Here is a 22809-nt window from a genome sequence, read left to right on the forward strand (position 1 = left end):
ACACAATTACGAAAACCCTCGTTAAAATGTAAATGGCTTACGGCCCTCAATTGAAATATTTTTATAATCAAGGTGCGGAAGGTAATGTAAATTAGATGCTGTAAGTTTATCACAAAGTTACTTTTTGGATACTTCTTATTGGTTACCAGGTCGACGAAATAAAGGGTTTAATAAAAAAGAATAACCTTAGAATCAAAATAATATCATAAGATTTTATTCTGAGACTTTTCGAAAAAATTAATATAATGTATTTATTAAAATTACTTTTTAGTCTTTTACTGTACTTAACACTTATAAAAGTACGATCTCATTAAAAAGTATTTTGGAGTACAAAAAATGAATGAAACGGTAAAGAAAACATCACGAGGAAGCCTCTTCTAAGACTTCTATAGAAAATAATTTATCACTGTGTGACGTCTACCAATTTGCAATAGGCCAGAGCTGCTAGCTATGGCTTCAACCCTTTTGCCCTGAGAAGGACCCGTGCCCAATAGCACGTTGTCAAACTTGTCGACGAATCTTGTATGAAAGTACTTGATCTTTCTCGAGTTATTCGAACTCATAAAATGTAAGGCGTCGTTTATGATATCCGCAATATGGTTACAAGACCATAGGTTATAGATGTTTTCAAAAGGAAAAAAAAATCTATTTATATTAGGAATTCTTGAAGCTGTTAGGTACCTCTAATACTAAATTGTATGCAGGCAAACGTTTATTAAAGAAAACATGCAAGAGAACAATATTTATATTTTCACACAGTAAATTACATGACAACAATAAAAAATATCATAATGTTCATGATAAGTATAATTTATTTGGCTTTTGACGAAATGGCTGGCGCATCCGCACTCCCTCCTATCATCAGACCTGAATCCATCACATAATCTGACCCAGTGATGCTATTAGCTTTATCACTTGCCAAAAACGCTGTCAACTCAGCTATCTCTTCGGCTTTAACCACTCTTTTAAGTGGTGTTGCCTGGCCTATTACGTGCCAGAATTGATCATGTTCTGATTCAGTCATGTCAGTATTTCGTAGCAAGTTTGTTTTAACTGGTCCCGGAGATATGCAGTTAACCCTAACACCATCTTTTGCTAACTCTAACGCAGCACATTTCGTGAAATGGGTCACTCCTGCTTTAGAAAGGTTGTATGGCAAAGTATTCTGCGATGGTAAGCGAGACGCAATGCTTGATATGTTGATAACGCAACCTTTGCTTTTAATCAACGCAGGTGCAGCTTTATTCGTCATAGCTACTACAGATCTTAAGTTAACTGCTAACACTCTATCGTACTTCTCTACGATATCTGGATCAGTAACTCTACCGGTACCATGTATGCCAGCACAGTTGACTAGCACATCGATTTTTCCAAACTCTTTCAAAGCACTATCAATACTTCTCTTCACATCTTCGTCTTTACCCAAATCTGCAACGACTTGAAGCACTTTGGTTTTACTAAGTTTCTCACATTCTTCCGAGACTTTTCTTAAGTTACTTTCATTAATTTCAATTAAACACAAACTAGCGTTGAGTTTTGCGAAGTTTTCAGCTATAGCAGCACCCATGCCGGACCCAGCGCCGGTCACAACAACCACTTTAGTTGAAAAATTCATTTTTGAGTTAACAGAAAAACTATAATAATTTCGCAATGTCTGAAGCTTTCTATAGTTCAACTCTAAGTGATTTATTCAACAATCGAAATTCTATCTTATCATTAAGTTTAAGTATTTAGTCAAGTGCGATATATCAGTTCACTTGATCAAACACTTATCTATTGAGTTGATGTAAATTATTTTGTCGCTAACTCATAAATATTATAGATTCATATTATTATGCGAAATAATATGTGTTTAACCTTGAGACTTTTACTTCTAAAGTGCGTAATGTAATTGTTGTATGTGTAAAATTTACACATTGTTCCAATATGTTGACGCGTTATATAATATTGTATTGTATTTGTTTTATCTGGGTAGGAAACGATTAAAATGACGTTAAGGGAGGAAAGGAGGAAGAGAGGAAAAAAAATCAACCCGTTGATTTTTTCCTCCTCCTCCCTTCCGGGAGGGGAGTGTCGGCAGAAGAAGTTTATAAATAAAAAATGAAACTGACAACCATTGATATATTTTTTCTATGCTGACATCGAATGACATCTTGACTTTTGCAGTTTGCTTTTCCATCTTACGAATTTTCGATCAGATCACGTGTCCTGATGCGAGTTTAACATTTTTTACCCAATACAAAAATAGCACAATGCCGCTAAAGAAGTATTCACTTCAAAAATTCGTGTTAGGTTAGGTTAGGTTAGTACCAATCATTTTGTAATAAATTTGACATTGCAGCCAGCAACAATCAGCATATTTGTCAACAGTTATTTATATCTAACGCTTCTAATTAATCTAACACCGTTGAATTAATACAAACAAATAATTAGATACATTTGCACGTCCCAATAGAGATGTAATAATTACTGGTGCATGTTATTTTAACGAGATGCCCGCACGGGAAAATAACACCGTAATAAAATGCAAATTCTCTGTATTTTACGACAATTTCATTGTTGTTTAAATAAAAACTACGCTTTCTATACTCATAGCTCCCTACTAATTCTCTAAGGTACTATAGTCCATAGATACAAAGATGAGAATAATTATAAATGGCGAAATTCAGAATTCATTGTTTAAATAAAGGAGTAGTAGACGAGCATACAGTCCAGTTAGTAAGTGACTACTGCCGCCGATGGACATCTGTAAGCAACCCCAGATAAGATTAGAGTCCTACCTGAGGTCGCCCACAGATGTCCCGCTATCCCTGAGTACTATGCTGTAATGCCTCATGTGGGAAACATAAAATCTTCAAAATAGAACAGAGCTAAACACTGTTGTTAATAGGCAGAAATAGGTATGGCGGTGGTACCTCCGGAGTCGTCCAGCGAAGGGATTTTACTAGCAAATAAATATTTTAAATAACCCATAACTGCAGTTCCTGGTTAAATCTATTTAATTTATGTACAAAAGGCTATGTCATATCTACAATGTCATACAATTCCTGTCCTACTACTGGGCCCGGGTCTGCTCTCAGAGTGAGTGGCGTTAGGTTAGGTTTTAGGCCATTGCGCCGGTCAAGTGTATGTTGGTAGACTTTATATATACCATTGAGAATGTTTCTAAAACCTCTCAGGTAGTTGGTTTTAACGATGTTTTCCTTCACCGTTACAGCAAGTAATATTAATTTCTAATAGCAACATAATTTTGAAAAATCGGAGAAATCTCGTATTTGAAACTCGGAACTTCGAAAATCCGAGTTTCAACGACAAGCACTGCTTGTTTGTACAAAATATTAAAATAATTAAATTTACAGCATAATCCTCTAAACATTAATATAATAAATTCAAATTAGCATAACAAATTTAGCGATAAATCGGCTAATAGTAGAAATGAGATATCTGTGAGTTATTACCGCAGTGAGAATATAAATAATAGCTTTGCTTTGTTTCTGAATGTTTTAGGCTATATTTTTGGTGCAGGCAATGATAGTAAAATGTTCTGAAATTGATTACTGACGGGCGTTGTTGTCAACTATTGTCTCACTGCTGGGCACGGGTCTCCTCTCAAATTGAAAAGCATTAGGATTAGTTCACCGTGCTGGCTAAGTGCGTATTGGTAGACTTTACATACATTTGAGTACTCGGGTATGCAGGTTTCAGGTATGCAGGTTTTTTAGCCGGTAGGAGTCCGGCATATCCTCTACGCTGCCTCCACAGCAATGCTGGCTTTCCCCAAGAAAAAAATGATTCCCCAAGATTCATGGTTATGAAGTGTGTCTTCATCTCTATCATCAGGAGGAATGCTCGTCTCTCTACTAAATTATAAAAAAAGTTTATAAATACTTGTATATACTGTTACATAGACATTACGATTATAAAAAACATATAAAAAATATAATTTTAATTGCTTTGGCCAATTAGATATATTTAATTAATTGTTATTCCTGAATAATGTGTAGTCGAGGAAATAATTCAAATTAACATGGATCTCGTATTGTATATAATTGTAGCAATTGTTTTGCTACAAAAGTCACAAAAAGGGATAGGTACTTTAGCGCATTGTTTCTCAAAGTGCGGGTGACCCCCTGGACGTTCGTGAAGCTCTATCTGCCTCAGGGGCTCACGAAACCTTACAAAAGAAGGAAAAAAAGACAAAACATATATGTCGGAGCAAATACGGCAGTTCTCCTATTATAAAATGAAATGATTAAACACCTGAGGTAAAACTACCTGCATCTTCAATAGAAAAACAAGTGCACGTGCGCCGGTCCTATAAAAAGGGCCGTACTGGCGACATCGGGACATTACTGCTCGAGCTGTGGAACAGTGCAGACCTCCTTAGGACGTCGTTATGCTGCCCGAAGAATAAACGAAGCTCAACAATTCTCGTGTGGTTTGCTTTCGTAGGTTTCATCGAGTCATTCATCAACATCATAACAATAATTATGACGTCAGCGGTGCTGACGTCACGCCTTTTTACTCTGTTACTCCGTTATCAGAATTGGGATCAGAACAAGCTCCTATCTCGCCTACATCATCAGCTGCGGTTCCACCTGGCACATCGATAGAGGGCGTCCCAGAAAAGTGACCTATGATCAGCTTCATTGTTGCATACGGGCGACACGTTTGATACTTGTGTGGTCTATTGGTTCAATTTTATAATGTTCACCTAATGTTTGAGTGTTCACAGGATAAGAAACTACTATAGCTGCTTATTGGTGTTATTGCAACTACACAGGACTTGTGTTGACCGCAAACGGAATGGGTGGCCTATGATACGGGTGGCCATAAGGCAGGATACTTTTTGACTGTGGTTAAACCAAGGCGGTGAGTTAGTAAGTGCATTTTCGGTAAGTGACTTTGGGCTCTTAAAAGATTAACGTACTTGGGGTACTTCACAGTTCAAGAATTAAGCCACTAAAATGTGATCACTATTTAATGAGAATTATTTAGTGTTTGAATTAACTTGCGGGTACACTCTATTTCTTGTAATTTTTTTGTGAAGGTTATCATATTTCTAAATCAATTTTGATAGTTTACACTTTACTCAATGGAGATACTGGTGTAACTGTTCAATAAAGGTGTTTCCAATGTAGAGATACGATACCGTAGTGTTCGGTAGCGAATAATCTTAATACGAGTTAATCAGGATTAGCCGAGTAGAAATTTTAATATTCGGTTTGTTTATCTGACTTACAGGAACAGCACACGAGGACGTGTGACTCGTCACGATGGCCGAGTCGGAGATAGTCACCAGTAATAACAGCTTTGAAAAGAAAAGAGAAGAAAAGAAAAAAAAAAAAAAAACAAAAAAAAAAAGTTTTTGCTTTCGTGTTCTAACGATTTATTGAAATGTGTTTACAGATACCTACTACAAGTAAATGGTGAAGAAAGTACGTAATACAAGTGGTCCAGGACAAGGAGCACTCAACGGATTAAAGAATACTTACTACAAGTGAATGGTCGAGGAAACACGTAGTCAGTGGTCCACGACAAGAAGCATTCATCATCTGAACAAAGTGTGAGTCGAAAACAATTTATTTGCTTTCTCTGAATATCTACTAAAGTGTTATCTCTGAATTAGTCATGTGCTACGCTTGTGCTAAAAATGGGTTTTCAATGCCGCGTCACACCGTCTTGAGAGTGGTACCTCTGAGCTGGTCATGTGTTAACCCTGAGCTATACCGCGGGTCCTTGATGTATCCACAAGAGAACCTTGAGACACTGATGGATAGCCGGGTATAACCGTGACCAGACACGTACACACCATAATCTGGAGAGTGATACCTCTGAGCTGTTCACGCGTTACCCCTGTGCTAACCATGGGTCCATGATGTATCCACAAAGGAACCATGAGATACCATTGGGACCCCTTGTGGAGCCGTGGTAGACACGTATTCACCACAGATCGCCGAGAAACTTTAAATAACCTAAACATTATGACAGTTCTGTGGATAGAACTCATAAAAACGACCCATATTTATTTACAAGACAGGTGCATGGGAAATGTCTTAATGTGCCGCTTTTATAACACCATCTGTAACCTGTAATGGCAACATGTGTTGCTTACAGATACCTGCCTCAAAGAAATTATTTTCTTACAGAGTTTGAACTTCACAACGCAGGCAGGCGCAGAGCACGCGCCGCCTGTCAGAATGGCCGTGTCGGAGCAAATACGGCAGTTCTCCTATTATAAAATGAAATGATTAAACACCTGAGGTAAAACTACCTGCATCTTCAATAGAAAAACAAGTGCACGTGCGCCGGTCCTATAAAAAGGGCCGTACTGGCGACATCGGGACATTACTGCTCGAGCTGTGGAACAGTGCAGACCTCCTTAGGACGTCGTTATGCTGCCCGAAGAATAAACGAAGCTCAACAATTCTCGTGTGGTTTGCTTTCGTAGGTTTCATCGAGTCATTCATCAACATCATAACAATAATTATGACGTCAGCGGTGCTGACGTCACGCCTTTTTACTCTGTTACTCCGTTATATATTATTACGATAAAATTATGTAAAGAGCAATAATAAATTAATTATGTAAAAAAATAATTATGTAAAATAAAGAAAGAAAAAAAGAGCAATTTTCAGTACGTATTTAACCGATATCTTTTTATAGTTATTTGCAACATGAGGCTCTCGGGCCGCATGTGGCCAGCGGATCCTCTTCTCGTGTCCCGCGAATCTTCCTAAAACCTTTTCTAGTGGACCGTGGACCTTTCTAGAACTTAATTTATCGTCAGTCTTACTTCACGAATTATTCTTTTTTTTATATACAATAACAATAACAATTTTTTTTTATTCTTGACGACGTTCCTTGCCTTATTTTAGAGAATATTTACGCATGCGGCACACCATTAGTGCCTCCATTAGTCCACCATTGTGGCCTCTTTTACCTAAAATATAAAAAGTTGGGAATAGCTGCCTAATTGTAATTGAAATTGTAAATAAAAATGTATATAATAATACACAGGTTAGAAACAGCGGAAGACAGAGGGTCACGAATTACTTTCACGTACACAGGGGTCACGTCATGAAATACTCGTAGGTTGAAAACCACTGATTTAGCAGATAATTATAATTAACTGTAAAACATATTAAATTACAAAATATATTATAATGAGTTAAATCAATAACAAAATATAATTAGTTATGATCAAGTGATGTATTTTATGTATTATAATTCAATTTCCTGATGTTTATATTCGTAAAACTGGAAGAGTAGTAGCTCCTACCGTCCTGGACATTTGTAATCAACCCTAGTTAGACCAGCAATTGACACTTACCCAATACCGTTACTCCGATATCGTAGAAAAGGATTTTGAAAAATTAGCACAATCGCCGATTGTTGGCCCTCAAAGTAGTATGTCTGTTAGGCCTTCAGTAACACCGTCTCTGTACCTCCGGGACCAGAAGAGGCGACTAAAAGGGGGGCTTTCGGGGTTACGGGCGGCAAGAATGGGAGCTCGAACCGCCCGACCAGCGACCCCGGGATGGACGGCGGTATGTATGGTCGCATACCGTCGTATACACCAGACAGTGTGGCGAGCATTATGCTCTCCTGGGTGGAGCCCGACGGGGCAACACGCTAAGAGGACTCCGGTTGCGTTCCTTTGGAGATCCCGGAGTCCTTTATGTAGTGCCTAGTATAACGCTGTATCGCCCCCCGACATCGGGTACTTTTTGAAGGTTTCCCCCTCGTGGACGAAAGAAGACCCTTAGTAACACAGGCGTTAGTCTACAAGTAACACCGTATTTCCACATAAAGTGTACTAAAAACTCCTTTTAAACTATATCTTTGTATAAAGTGACCATCCCACGAGACGAAATCTCCATTTCAAATTAATTAACTACACGTAAGGCTGCTACCTCATTATTGTTTATCCTACGCGATAAATATAATGCTATCAAAAACATAGCTTGTAAGAAAAACAAGTCTCAAAACTTAGTTCTTGTGCCGTAAAAAAGTTGTGAGATCCATGTAATGCCAAGTCGGTTAATTTATTCAGTCCTCCTTAAGGGACCATCTGTCTTAAATTATTTCGTAATTAGCCTACCTAACAACATCTTATGAGACCATATCAATATTAAAAATCTTATGTTTTAAATAAATAGATTGACTTGGCAATCGTACTAAAACAATCGAATTTTTTGGCTTTTACCACTTGTTTACCGACAGTATTTCACCGCGATTGGGCCTAAAGTTGCAGCTTAAAGTTTTTTTGGTGTAACTTTACTGTTTGTATACCGAAAGCATTCTGCGCCCTAAGTTTGCGACCTAAAGTTTTTTTAACTTTACCGCTTGTTTACCGCCAGTATTAGACTACACTAAGGTTACAACCTTACCTAGTTACCGTCATTCTCTAGGGTGTTACGGGATAAACTGGTTTACCTATTAATTATAATGGTCACTCTATTTTTGCCTAAGCTCGTTAACTCTGTAATAAATTATTCACTATAAAGATTTTTGATAAGATTAGAGTAGCTGCCGAGTTTGATGGTATGATTATATCTGCGATCAATAGCATGTAGAACAGTTGAAGGTGGTAGAACCATTTGCGGTTCAGGTAGAAACTTTTTTTTAAATATTGTTTTTTATAATATAGAAGTAGCAGACGAGCATGCAGTCTACCTGATTGTAAGTGGCTACTGGACCTACACCCATGGACATCAGAATCTGTAATCAAACCCAGATAGGTTTCGATATTCCTACTTGAGGTCGGCCACAGATGCGCTGGCGGCGCATCTGTGGCCTCGTGAGGACTAAGCTGGAACGCCTAGGAAAAGTATGTCTCCCTTACCACATCCTTCAAGCCGAAACACAGCTGTGCCCAACAATGCTGCTATGAGGCAGAAATAGGTGTGGCGGTGGTGCTGCCGGAGTCGAACCACAAAGAGTTCTACCACCTGCAAAGCCTGTCTCGTGAGCGGTCGTGCTCCAACAATCTCAGATCGGATTGTATATGTACAAAATGTTGAGAAATCTTCGATAGCGTGATTCAGAAACATGCAGCGCCATCTCTTGACGAGTTGCGGGAAGTTGCCACAACTTAAAAAAACGAGTGCAATTGAAATTGACAAATACATAGGAAATACTTACTTACATTTGAACCTCTTACCTGTAGAGTGCTTGATATTTAATACCGATTTCATGATAAAAAGTAAAGTGTCAACTGTCACATAATCTTTTGTAGATAATTATAAGATCTTTCCACTTCACTAAAGAGGTCTTAAGGCCACATTATGATAATTTACACGTTTTAGGGTTCCGTACACAAAGGGTAAAAACAAAACTATAACTAAGTCTCAGCTGTCTGTCAGTAATAGATAAAAACTTGAATTTTTTACGGAGTATTTGCAACGGTTATAACAATAAATAATAAATTAAAAAGTTTAAAAAGAAATGGCGTTCGCCATACAAGAAACCCTTTTTTCTCGGTGGGTTTCGCTTTATCTATCGGACCGTAATAAATAGACAGTTTGAATTTTAACAATGCATTTACTTTTATGGCTGCTATGATAACAAATACTGAAAATAAGAAAATATATGTATGTATGAAAATTGTGTGGCACGGAACCCTCTGTGTGCGATTCTGACTCGCACTTGGTCTATTATGTGCCACGCGGTTTCACCCGCGTTAGAAAGAAATAGGGGAAAAGCTATTTCTTAAATATAAGTAGTTAAGTAGCTTAAGTTACTCCTTATTACATCAGCTACCTACCAATAAAAGTCCCGTCAAAATCGATCCATTTCAGAAATTAGCCAGAACAAACAGACGGACAGACAGACAAAACTTTTTTAAAAATGTTATGTTGGTGTATGTACCGTATGTATATTATTGTGCATGTAGTAAAAAGCGATTATTTCAATATTACAAACAGACACTCCAATTTTATTTATGTATATAAAGATGTATAGATACAGAACATGCTCGTTATTATGTAGAAATTGGTGGACGGGAGTGCCTCCGGAGTTGAGTGGCAAAGGGCTCTACAACCTTCAATTATTCCTCACTTATTGTTTTACGAGCGTTAGGCCGCGGCTTCGCTCGCGTTACGAAGTAATATTTTCATCCCCTATTTTATCCCCTTGGAGGTAGAATTGATCAAAATCCTTTCTTAGTGGATGCCTGCGTCATAACATCTACCTGCATGCCAAATTTCAGCCCGATCCGTCCAGTGGTTTGGGCTGTGCGTTGATAGATCACTATGTCAGTCAGTCACCTTTGAGTTTTATATATTTAGAAGATTCTTATAGGCCTGATATATTTTAGAAGTCCTCCTAAAAATATTCTATCACATAATTGTTCATTGTTCTAAATAGTAAAAACAGAAGAACAAAACAAAAAAGAAAATGTATGTTACGAAACTGAGTAAACGGGCTCTAAAGAGTTTTTAAAAAGAAAAGTAGTGCTTAATTATACTTTTTGTTTCCTACACAATTGCACTATTTGCGCTCTTTTTTAGTTAGAGAAGCTCTTTTTTTATAAAATGGAAGTAGAATGAGCATGCTGTCCATCTGATAGTAAGTGGCTACTGCCCATGGACATCTGTGATTAATCCCAGATAAGGATCCTACTAAGTTGGAATGCCTTACCACACCCTTCAAACCGCTACACAGCCTCTTAGCACAGTCGTTTAACACTCATTAATATGAGTCTTAAACGACTGTATTCCAGTTACCTGCCTAATGGCAGGAACAGGACTTGTGGTGGTTAATAAATTTGGAAGGTGGTAGAATCCTTTGTGGTTCGACTCCGGCGGCATCACCGCCACATCTATCTCTGCCTCTTAACAGCAGTGTTGAACGCTACTGTGTTCTGGTTCGAAGGGTGTGGTAAGGGAGACATACTTTTACGAGGCGTTCCAGCTTAGTTATCAGGAGTAGCGGCGCATCTGTGGCCGACCTCAGGTAGGAATATCTAATCCAACCTGGGGTTGATTACAGATGTCCATGTGCGGCAGTAGCCACTTACCATCAGGAGGACTGCATGCTCGTCTACTATTCCTTTTATATTATTATAAAAAATAGGATAATATAAAAAATTACAATTAAATAAGTACCATAATGAGACCTTGAGTAGTGTGAACTAATTAAAAAGCCAATTTAATCTGATATGGAACCCTGGTGCGCGTAAACAATTAATTGTTTTATTCTAATTAGGTTAGTAGTATTCAAGTAGTCTTATTATACTTTTTATGACTATTTTTTGTATAAATACGTTTATGATCTTACGTCATGTTGTATTAATTGTTTGTGGACGAAATGTTCAATATTTATTTTTTTTGTTTAAATTAATTTTTTTGTATATATTGTATATAGATTTATAGTTTGTAAATAGTCATCTAACTAGATTATATTTTGTAAATTTAATTAATTGTGATAAAAATAAAACAAAAAACAATAAAATGAAAAGTAAGGCCTTCGAAATTATTGCTGATATGAGTAAAGATGAAGATGTGAGCAAAATTGTGGAACGGGCTCTAAGGAAACTGAAAAAGATTGATGTTCTGATCAATTGTGCAGGTATCCTTAAATTTGGGGGACTACAACATGAAGATATAGTTGAAACGTTCGATAGAGTTATATCTGTAAACCTAAAAGCTACTCTTGCTATGACAAAACAGGCCTTACCTGCGTTAATTGAGAGCAAAGGATGCATCATCAACATATCCAGTGTTGCTTCTAGTTACGTGACAAGGAATCCTTTAGTGTACAACATTTCTAAGGCAGGAGTGACTAATTTTACCAAATTTGTTGCTTTGGAGTTAGCTACACACGGTGTTAGAGTCAATTGCATTTCTCCTGGGCCAGTAAATACAGATATTTGGGAAAAGGCAGGAATGGCTAAAGATGACGTCAGGATCAATATGGTAGAAAGGTTACCGTTAAAACAGTATGTGAAAGCTGAGGAAATAGCTGAACTAGCAGTGTACTTGGCCAGTGATAATACAGCAAGCATCACTGGCTCTGATTTCGTGGTAGATGCTGGGATGTTGTTAGGAAAAAGCGCAGATCTTTCAGAGGTTTCCACTATGAACTTGAACTAATTCTTGAACAGTATTTTACTTTATAAGGCTTGATGTATTGTTTTGTGAAAGGGTAGGTTTACTAGATAAGTCATTTAAAAATTAAGATGATTAGTATGCAGACCCCCTTTAATATTCAACTTTATTTTATTTTTAGTATTTGTTGTTATAGCGGCCACCGTTATGCATCATCTGTAAAAAATATGTGTCTATCTATTACGGTTCCGGAGATATAGCCCTGTGACAGACGGACAGATGGACAGACAGTGAAGTCTTAGTAATTGGGTTCCGTTTATACCCTTTGGGTACGGAACCCTAAAAACCGCGCGGAAGCACCCCGCGTATAAGTCTCTAACTATTCTTAGGACCTTGTACGTTAAAATTCATGTTACATATGTCTTTATACTGTAATAAAAAATCGTGTTTCTATGGTGGTGGTGGTGGTGGTGGTGGTTATGACTGGTGGTCGAGAAGTTGGAGGCGCGTAACGCAGTGAACTTTAGTTAATTTGTTGTACACGTACCAACCGAGCAATTGTCGACCTTCCTGAAGGAGGAGCTGTGGCCGCAGGGAGTTGTGTTCCGGAAATTCCGTGGACGGAGAGGACCCCCGGCAGTCACCAGACCCGCGTCTCACGTCGCCGCAAATACGTGATTTAGTTATAAGTATATATTATTATGTATGTTAGTCTGTAAGGTATATATGATATGGACCTCTGTATTCAATTATACTTTTGTATCTTTGTTTATATTGTCTGAAATAAATGGTTATTATTATTATTATTTATTTTATTATGCAGAAACCTTTTTTTAATTGTTCACTTGATTGCCAAATTGTTAGTTCGGCCCATCTATCTATATGTAAATATGATAAAGCGGTAAAGCATCATATATACGTTCATATCTTATGCTTTAAAAAAATAAATTGCATAACGTTAATGAATTTGTTAATTATTTAACTGGTAAATTGCAGATTAATTGTTTAATTTATAATTAAGTAAGTGCATCGTTACTAAACGCCACTCATAATTAATTTTATATAGTCATTATCTAATTTTAATATGACATTAAATTCAAAATTATTATAAGTTACATAAAAAGTGTCAATAATAAAATAAAGTAATTAAATTATATTAAAAATATGAAAAGATAATTAAATATCCGTACATGTTTCCACAACATAAATATGTAGTTTTTTTGTTCTTAGCAAAAAAAATGCATGCGTAATCTAGATAGACATAAAGATGTATTTACATTGATCGAGCTACGGTCAGTCTGATGTCTATAGTTTCGGGACCAGAATATATCGAATGTTCGACTCCGACGGCACCACCGCCACCTCTATTTCTGCCTAATAACAGTATGAATTGCTGTGTTCGTGTTTGAATGATGTGGTAAGGGAGACATACTTTTCCGTGGCGTTCCAGTTTAGTCCTTAGGAGTAGCGGCTAGTACCTGAGGTCGACCACTATTGGTCGGCCTCAGGTAGGAATATCTGATGCTATCTATCTATGCTATGGCGCATCTGTGGTCGACCTTGGGTAGGAATATCTAATACTATCTGGGGTTTATTACTGATGTCTATGGGCGGCAGTAACCATTTACCATCAGGTGGACTGCATGCTCGTCTGCTACTCCTATGTTATAAAAAAGTAGAGCTACGGTATCCTCTACTTGTATGAGGCGATTAAGGGAAGATTTCGATATGGGCGGTAATGAAGGATGAATGATGTCGGCATGGGTGGTCCGGCATTGTAAACATCCGAAGCTGTGAAAGAAGCGTAAAATGTTCCTCTCGTATAGAGCCCTTCAGAGTTACCGCGCCCAGAGGATTCTGGTTGCTGCTGAGTATGACTAGGACTGGGACATTAAGGTATAAAAGTTCATCTAACTACCGAAGAGTGATTTGATAGACGTTAAATATTTTTGACTAAATTGTTGAAAAATAAACGCTATTTTTGTTAAACTTGATTTATAGGCATTTGATTGAGTGTAAACACATCTTTATCACCAATAAAAAATGTTCAAACATATATAAGTAATACTACAATAGGAACGTAACACTCAACAAAGAATCGTGACTAGGATTTACTATAGTTGAACAAAAACACGTGTATTTAGATAAAACTGTAAATTTAAAAGTCTTAATTAATTTCATACCAAAAATGAGTTTTACGAATAAAGTCGTGGTGATCTCTGGCGCAGCATCAGGTATAGGTGAAGCTATGGCTTTAAGTTTCGCAAAATTAAACGCTTCTGTATGTATCATTGATATGAATGAGAAGAATTTGCTTAAAATCAAAGAGAAATGTAAAGAGGTTACCAAAAGTAAGGTATTTGAAATTGTTGCTGATTTGTGTAAAGAAGATGTGAGAAAAGTCGTTAAAAGTGCCTTGAAAGAGCTTAAAAAGATCGACATTCTAATCAATTGCGCTGGTATTCTCGAATATGGAAATATACATGATGAAGATATACTTGAAAAATACGATAGGGTGATGTCTGTTAATCTTCGAGCAATGATTGCTTTGACAAGACAAGCATTACCTGCGTTAATCGAGAGTCAAGGATGCATTATTAACATGTCCAGTATAGCTTCCACGATAATGTCAAGAAATACTTTAGTCTACAACATATCAAAAGCAGGAGTGACGAATTTCACTAAATGTGCTGCTTTCGAATTAGCTCCACAAGGCGTTAGAGTGAATTGTATTTCCCCTGGACCTGTTAGAACAAACCTCTTGACAAATGCTGGATCATCTGAAAGTGATCAAACGAAATTTTGGGACAAACTGGCAGAAATAACTCCATTAAACACTTGTGTTAAACCTGAGGAGGTGGCTGCCTTAGCTGTGTATTTAGCTAGTGATAACGCTCTAAGTATAACAGGGTCAGATTTTGTGGTAGACGGTGGTATGACTTTAAGAGGAACTTCTGATGTTCTAGGCAGTGCCGCTAATAAAGATTGAAACTATGAACTCAATTGTAATTTTTATTTTATTTGCATGTTGTAGTTGTTTTAACGCATGATTCATCTGGAATTAATGTATATCACAAATAAAGACGGCGAAACAGTTTCGCCGTGACCACGATCCATGCAACTGGGTCAAAACATCGGCAATACAGAAAATAATAAAATACCATATCGTGAGTCCCCGTTACATAGTAAGGGTATATTTTCATTACAGTACATTTCAATAATTTTTTGTCAATAAAAGTCTATTTAATTGGTGAGTTGCAATGTAGCGGGAAACTGCATAAAAAAGATATTCAGAGAATAATATGTCATAGAATGGATTGTCACAGAAAATAAAAAATGGAGCTGTTATTGGATCTTTTATTATATAAAATAGTCTTTCAAGAATAATCAGCTTATAATAGTATAGCGTTAAATCTAATTCGCACTAGGGTAGCAGGGTGGAATATGATCCGACGCTTTTAAATTTACCAAGAAGTTTCGCGTTTGTCCACCGCCACCGTCACCGAGCCGATACCGATAGTTAATGACGGCGCCGAAGTGGCGTACATACATTTACTATAGCCGCTTGTCTACCGCACGTCCGTCACCCGAGCACCGTTATCCGCACATAGTTCTGAAATCAGCGCTAAATACATTTCGATTGATAGCGGCATAAACAGCGTGCCCAATATGAGCGCCGACTTCAGAAATATGTACTAAACCAACATTTATTTGAATTATTTTTTACTTTGTAGTGACATGGAAGTCGGTTTTATTTTTTTGTTAAATTTTTTTTCACTCTTTTTAGTGATAACATACTAACGTTTAAATTAATATTATATAAAATTGTGTAAACGTGTTCATGAATAAAGCAAGGGTCTGAATTCATATGGATTGGACTCACCCGCTCGCAGGGCGCTGCCGCGCCCTGCTCGCTTAGTTTTATAATGTCTTATATGTTCCAACCTAACCTAACCAATTCAATACGAAACACTATAGATAAGGCTATATAAAATACGATATTACTGGCTAGGTTAGGTTGCAACAGAAAAGTAAATAAATTAAACGAAGTGGTAAAACTCTGCGAGTGAGTAGGTCCAATTCACGAAAAAAAAAAACTACAATGTATACGTTAACCATATTTTATATTTGTAAGAAGTAATTGTCAAGTCACTGTGGTTTAGACCAGCAGTGTTCCTGCGTCATTAGGATTGTAGATTTGAAGGTCAAAATTTATATCATATGTCACTACAAAGTCTAGCTTTGAGACAGCATCAAATGTATAACTCATACGGTTTAGGCGAGAAGCAACGTTACTTTATCACGATTAAGACCTTGAACGTTAAAATTTTCATCCTATGCAGACAGTGACGTTAATACAAACAAGCACAAAATGGCTAACCCAGCAACATCAGAGTCAAAGAGTTGAAGGTCATGTTTTTTTTATTACATGTATCTGCTTAGGAACTATAAAATTTGTGTGAAAGCACTAAATGGCTTATTTATGTGGTTTAGGCTGGTGGTAACTCTGCATCATCATGTCTCTGTCTAACAACTTCATTACAACAAATATATATTCTATATACTTTAAATGGAAGGCACCTCTGCATCATCAGGGTTGAAGGTTCAAGGTCATATTTTCCATTATATGTATCTACTCAAGGATCATATCACATATTCGTAAGCTCCAAATGCCTATCTTGTATCGTTGAGGCAGGAGGCACCTCAGCATTATCAGGGTTGAGGAGTTGAAGGTCGAATACATCTGAAGTCAATAATTATAGGCCCATTGCATTGATCTCTTGAAAGCTTTTGATCATGTGGATCATAAAATATTATTACAAAATTTATATAAATACGGTATTAGGGGAAGTGCATTTGATCTTTTAAAATCATATTTAACAGACAGAAAACAATTTACACAAATAAGTAAGCTATGCAGCAAATCTAAATGTATAGTTAGCTATGAATCTCATCTTAGGAAAATTAAATATGGTGTTCCACAAGGAAGCGTTTTGGGTCCTTTATTATTCATCATCTATATAAATGATTTACCAAGAACGATAAACAATCACATGATATTATTCGCAGATGATAGCACCTTACTCTATAATAATAAAACCTTTAGTCAATTGCAAACTGACATAAATAATTCATTTACAAATATAATTGAATGGCTAAATGAGAATAATTTAAAAATAAACGTTAATAAAACAAGAATAATGAATTTTAGATAATATGTAATGCACCAAAACTTGACATAAAATATTTAGACCAGAAAATAGAAGAAACGGAATTGGCTAAATTTTTAGGACTTTTTATTGATTACAATATGAAATGGAAATCACGCATTGATTATGTTTGTAAGAAATTAAGTACACTTTCCTACGCTCTCCGAAAGCTAAGAAAAACGGTAAACCAACAGACCTTGCTCACGGCTTACTACGGTTGCGTTTCATCAATCCTTAGATATGGTGTGGTATTCTGGGGAAACTCTACCAATAACTAACTGGCTTTTAGAATGCAAAAAAGTGTTTAAGGTCCATATTTAACTTGAAACAAAGAGAATCCAGTAAACCATTTTTTAAAACCTTAAAATCCTCACTTTACCAAGTCTCTACATATTAGAGTGCTGTTTATTTGTTAAAAATAATTCTGGATTATATAAGTTTTGTTCAAGAGCTCGCAGAGATGATACATTTAACACAATAATATGCAAAACCCAGCTCTGTAGACAAAGTGTTGTCGGTAAAGCACCCATAATTTTTAATAAATTACCTAAATGCATACGTGTCATTGATGATATAGGACTTTTCAAAAAAAGACTTAATCAATTCCTGGCTGACAAATGTTACTATCACATAAATGAATTCTTAAGTGACAAATTTGACTAAAATCTCCAAATTGACATTTAATTTTGATACATTTTTTAGTTGTAATTATATAAATTTAATACAATTCACGAATTCCTTACTGACATAATTATTGTTATTATTAATATTTGATAATAATTGTATCAAGGTTGAAATGAATATGTTAATTGGCAATTTAATGAATGCAATTGGTGCTTATAAATGTAAATTATTATAATGACATTTTTCTTTATTTTTCTGTAATAAATTTTAATAATTTAATTTAATATAATAATATATTTATATACCTGACAAGGTGGAATATAGCGCACTACATGTAACTTTTTAATACCTGTGTTTTTAATACCTATATTCACAAATAAAGAGATTTGATTTGATATGATTCGAATATTCCATCATACATCTCTGTCTATGAACCTTATTAAATATTCGTAAGTTCCAAATACCTATCTTGTATCGTTGAGGCAGGAGGCACCTCTGCATTATCAGGGTTGAGGAGTTGAAGGTCGATTTTTCCATCATATATCTCTGCTTGTCAACCTTATTAAATATTCGTAAACTCCAAATGCCTAACTTGTATGGTTGAGGCAGGAGGCACCTCTGCATTATCAGGGTTGAAGAGTTGAAGGTCAAATTTGTCATCATATGATGTTAATCAGGATATTCAATGTTAATTTTAAGTTTCATGAGGATTGGGTGGCCAAAAGGTAAGATATCATAAAATATGTAAAAAAACAGGGGTAGTGATCATGAGTTCCACCCCATAACTCAAAGTTCTATTCATCAGATCATCATTGTGTCAAGGTAGGAAAGTACCGCAATGAAACACCCTTTCATATGAAAAAAAGAAAATTGAAATTGGTTAAGAAATACTCGAGTTATTCAAGTTTATAAAAAAACGTATTTTTCCAATTTTCCTGGAAAACTGGGGAAAATTTTCAAATTTCCACGAAATGGGACCCCTTGTGAAACTAGTCGCATACAATGGTGTATGAATCATGTCGATCGGTCGCGGAATCGCGAAAAAATCGCTGGTCATACATAAAAAAAGAAAAAAATATATACGTGTCGAATAGATAACCTCTCTTCCTTTGGGAAGTCGGTTAAAAACACATTTGAACTTGTCCATACACTGCTATCACACGCGTGACAGCTGGAACAAAATAAACCGGCGATATCGGTTGCGGTGGACGAACTATTGCCGTCACGTCATATTAAAATCGCCCCGAAATAATGTCGTTCTCGGTATCGGTTCGGTAAAGGTGGCGGTGGACAAACGGCCTTAGACTGGTCGAGGACGTTCTTTATTTAAGCTCACATAAAAACCTAGAATCTTTAATTAAGTTTAAGTAATTAAATTCCTAAAAACCATTTTAATTATGATTACAAATTATCATTAAATTATTTTTACATTTATAGTAATTGTTTAATTAGCAACATCCGTAATAATTTTACATATCCTTACTCTTGATAAAACAGGTTTCTTATCATTTTATTATCTACTAATACATTACAACTGTACATAGTTATGCAAAGTGGACCCAACCCACAAATACCGTTTTTTTTAGTTACTATCACAAATGGCATCTCCACATGAACTTTTGTATATGCAAAAAATATTCATGCTGGTACCATGCAGCATGAATATTTTTTCTTTTGAAATATACAGATATCAGTGATACCAACCATAAATTAAGTAATTTAACTTTTACTAAAAGACCTATCAATTTCTCAAAAGCTAGTTTTTGTGGTTGGTTCTATTTTGCATAACTACGTCCAATTGGAAAAACATATTTCTGCCCAATAACAGCAGTGTAAACCGCTGCTATGTTCTGGTATGAAGGGTGTGGTAAAAGAGATATACTTTTCCGAGGCTGTTCAACGTAGTCCTTAGCGGTAGCGCATCTGTGGCCGACCCCAGGTAGGAAACTAATTTGGAGTTGATTACAGATGTCCATGGGCGGCAGCAGCCACTTACCATCAGGTGGACTGCATGCTCGTTTGCTACTCCTACATTATAAAAAAATTGGACAAGTGCAAGTCGAAATCGCACACAGGGGGTTCCGTACCACCAATATTTTTTTATTTTTTATTTTTAGTAAGTATTTGTAAAAGCAACTATTGTTCCCTATTGTGTTCGACTTGCACTTGGCCAATTATTTTGGTGCTTTTTGAGCCGAATCAAAATATAATCGTACCCTTATTGAATTAAAAAAACAGAAATATATAAAAACTTGTAAAAAAGTCGAAATCTTATTCTTCATCTGAGTCGCTTCTTCATTGCTGAATGTCGTGCCTGCTGTGGTGGTCTACTGTGCAGGTGTGCTGCAAGTTTCGCCAAAGTGCTCGGTCTTCTGCTTGTCTTAGGCATTCTGTGACAGACATCTAAGTTAAGTCCTTGATCTGGTCAGACCATCATGTTGGAGATCTTCCTCGAGGTCTTTTACCTTCCATTTCCCCAACAACCACGATCTTCTCCAGGAAGTCCTCTTCCCGTCATGCTATATGGCCAAAGTAAGAAAGAATTCTTTGAAGATTACACAGTGCAATAAGCAGTGTTTTAGAACTAACACGGCTGTCACAATTATTCTAAAGAATACAAAGGGTAACAAAAGACAAAAAGAAAATGCAAAAATTTGCTTTACATTTGCTTGTACGTGAGAAAGGTTTTGAAAACAAAACAAGAGTTGTTCATTAATTATGCTTCTCGTGGTATTACAATTTCCCTGTATTCACAACGTTATTATGAAAACCTTTATGCATCATCAACCCATCTGTCCCACTGCTGGGCACGGGTTCTCAGAATGAGAATTAGGCCACAGTCCACCGCGCTGGCCAAGTGCGAATTGGTAGACTGCACAAACCTTTGAGAACTTTTTTTAAAAACTCAGGTATGCTGGTTTCCTCACGATGTTTCCTTTCATTTTTAAAGCAAGTGATAAGAAATTTATTTATTTATCATTGGGTTACACCAACAAAGTGAACTTTTACACATTGTCTAGGCATATCACATTTGTCCCTGTAGTTCCGGGACTAGAATAGGGCTACGGTATCCCCTGCCTGTCGTAGGACGCGACTAAAAGGGGGCTTCCGGGGTTGCGGACGGCAAGAGTGGAAGCTCGAACCGTCCAGCAAGCGACCCCGGGAAGGACGGCGGTATGTGTGGTCGCATACCGTCGTAAACACTACATGGTGTGGGAGGAGCGAAAACTGCTCCCCCAGGGTAGAGCCCGTTGGGCATCGCGCTTGGAGGGCTCCGGTTGTGTTCCGTTGGAGATCCCGGAGTTCTCCAACAAGCGTTGAGGACGGCCACCGGGGGGGTTTTAGTGCGGTAAAAATCCCACATAACCCGGCGTCGCTTCCACGTCGTCGGGTACCTTTTGAAGGTTTCCCCCTCGAGAAAAAAAAAAAGGCATATCACATTGAACTTAAATCTAAGAGCCACATTAATTACAGGCGTAAACTATATTCTGAAAGTAACTACGTACTGAAACATTAAATAAAATGATTGACAATTAAAAGAACAGTATAGAATACGATAGGAAGAATAATAATTAAATTAGGAATTAAAACAATAATATTAATATTTATATCCTAATATCTCAATCAATACGCACATTTTTTTTATATAATGTAGGAGTAGCAGACGAGCATGCAGTCCACCTGATGGTAAGTGGCTACTGCCGCCCATGGACATCTGTAATCAACCCCAGATAAGATATTTCTACCTGAGGTCGGCCACAGGTGCGCTACCCCTGAGGACTAAGCTGGAACGCCTCGGAAAAGTCTGTCTCCCTTACCACACCCTTCAAACTGGTACACAGCGCCTAACACTGCTGTTATTAGGTACAAATAGGTGAAAAGTTGTCTACCCGAACTAGCCCTCAGGACTAGTCCCTATTCCCTTCCAGTCTGAGACAACATGCCCAGCAGTGGGACACTAATCAGAACAACTAGGAAGTACAACTCAAATTAGTCTCTAGGTCACTGCTATTTGTCACTGTTTAACATAATTACCCATTTGTATAAATTGTAAAATAAAAAACACAATAATTCCTTATTACATTTCAAGTAGTTTTTATCATATTTTTTTCTTATGATTATATCATTTACGTAACGGTGTTGATACACCTACACCTCATTCAATTTCTTATTTAATATTTTTGTCATCAATTTTTTTTTTTTTTTTTTTTTTTTTTTTTTCTATAATATAAGGGTAGCAGACGAGCATGCAGTCCACCTGATGGTAAGTGGCTACTGCCGCCCATGGACATCGGTAATCAACCCCAGATAGGATTAGATATTCCTACCTGAGGTCGGCCACAGATGCGCCGCTACCCCTGAGGACTAAGCTGGAACGCCTCGGAAAAGTCTGTCTCCCTTACCACACCCTTCAAACCGGAACACAGCAGCGCCTAACACTGCTGTTATTAGGTAGAAATAGGTGTGGCGGTGGTGCCGCCGGAGTCGAACCACAGAGGGTTCTACCACCTTCAAAATTTGTATGACACTTATTCACAAATCGTTTTTTAAAGAGTGAAGTATTTTTCTTAAATATAGGAGTAGCAGACGAGCATGCACCACGTGATGGTAAGTGGCTATCACCTCAAGAACATCTGTAATCAACCCCAAATAAGATCATATTCCTACCTGATGTCTGCTTCAAACGCGCCGATATCCCTGAGAACTAAGCTGGAATGCCTCAAACTAGAACAAAGCAGCGCTTACAGTGTTGCTATTAGGCAGAAATAGGATTTAAATCAAATACGAGTACATATGCTCTTAGTGTGAAATCACCTTAGTTTTTAATAAAAACTCGCGAACATATATAAGGGTATTTTATACCAAATATATCGTAATTATGGTACAACTGTTGTAGTAAGAACGACTTATTGTATATTTGG

At 36.9% G+C, this 22809-nt stretch overlaps 3 protein-coding genes across 3 annotated transcripts; 2 read left to right on the forward strand and 1 right to left on the reverse strand.

Annotated features, from left to right (window-relative positions):
• Positions 1 to 811: 811 nt before the first annotated feature.
• LOC140745749 (cyclohexanol dehydrogenase-like) lies at positions 812 to 1653 on the reverse strand. Its single transcript, XM_073077644.1, has one exon. It carries the CDS (start codon positions 1613 to 1615, stop codon positions 812 to 814), a length of 804 nt encoding a protein of 267 aa, XP_072933745.1. The 5' UTR covers positions 1616 to 1653.
• Positions 1654 to 11456: 9803 nt separating this feature from the next.
• Positions 11457 to 12098, forward strand: LOC140745750 (uncharacterized oxidoreductase YxbG-like). The gene has a single exon (XM_073077645.1). The coding sequence runs from the start codon at positions 11457 to 11459 to the stop codon at positions 12096 to 12098; it is 642 nt and encodes a 213-aa protein (XP_072933746.1).
• A 2143-nt stretch (positions 12099 to 14241) lies between these two features.
• LOC140745751 (dehydrogenase/reductase SDR family member 6-like) lies at positions 14242 to 15042 on the forward strand. Its single transcript, XM_073077646.1, has one exon. It carries the CDS (start codon positions 14242 to 14244, stop codon positions 15040 to 15042), a length of 801 nt encoding a protein of 266 aa, XP_072933747.1.
• Positions 15043 to 22809: the final 7767 nt, after the last annotated feature.

Source organism: Epargyreus clarus, unplaced genomic scaffold (genome assembly GCF_041222505.1).
Source record: "Epargyreus clarus isolate Ecla_fem2 unplaced genomic scaffold, WU_Ecla_fem_2.2 ptg000011l, whole genome shotgun sequence".
Classification (NCBI taxonomy): Eukaryota; Metazoa; Arthropoda; class Insecta; order Lepidoptera; family Hesperiidae; genus Epargyreus; species Epargyreus clarus.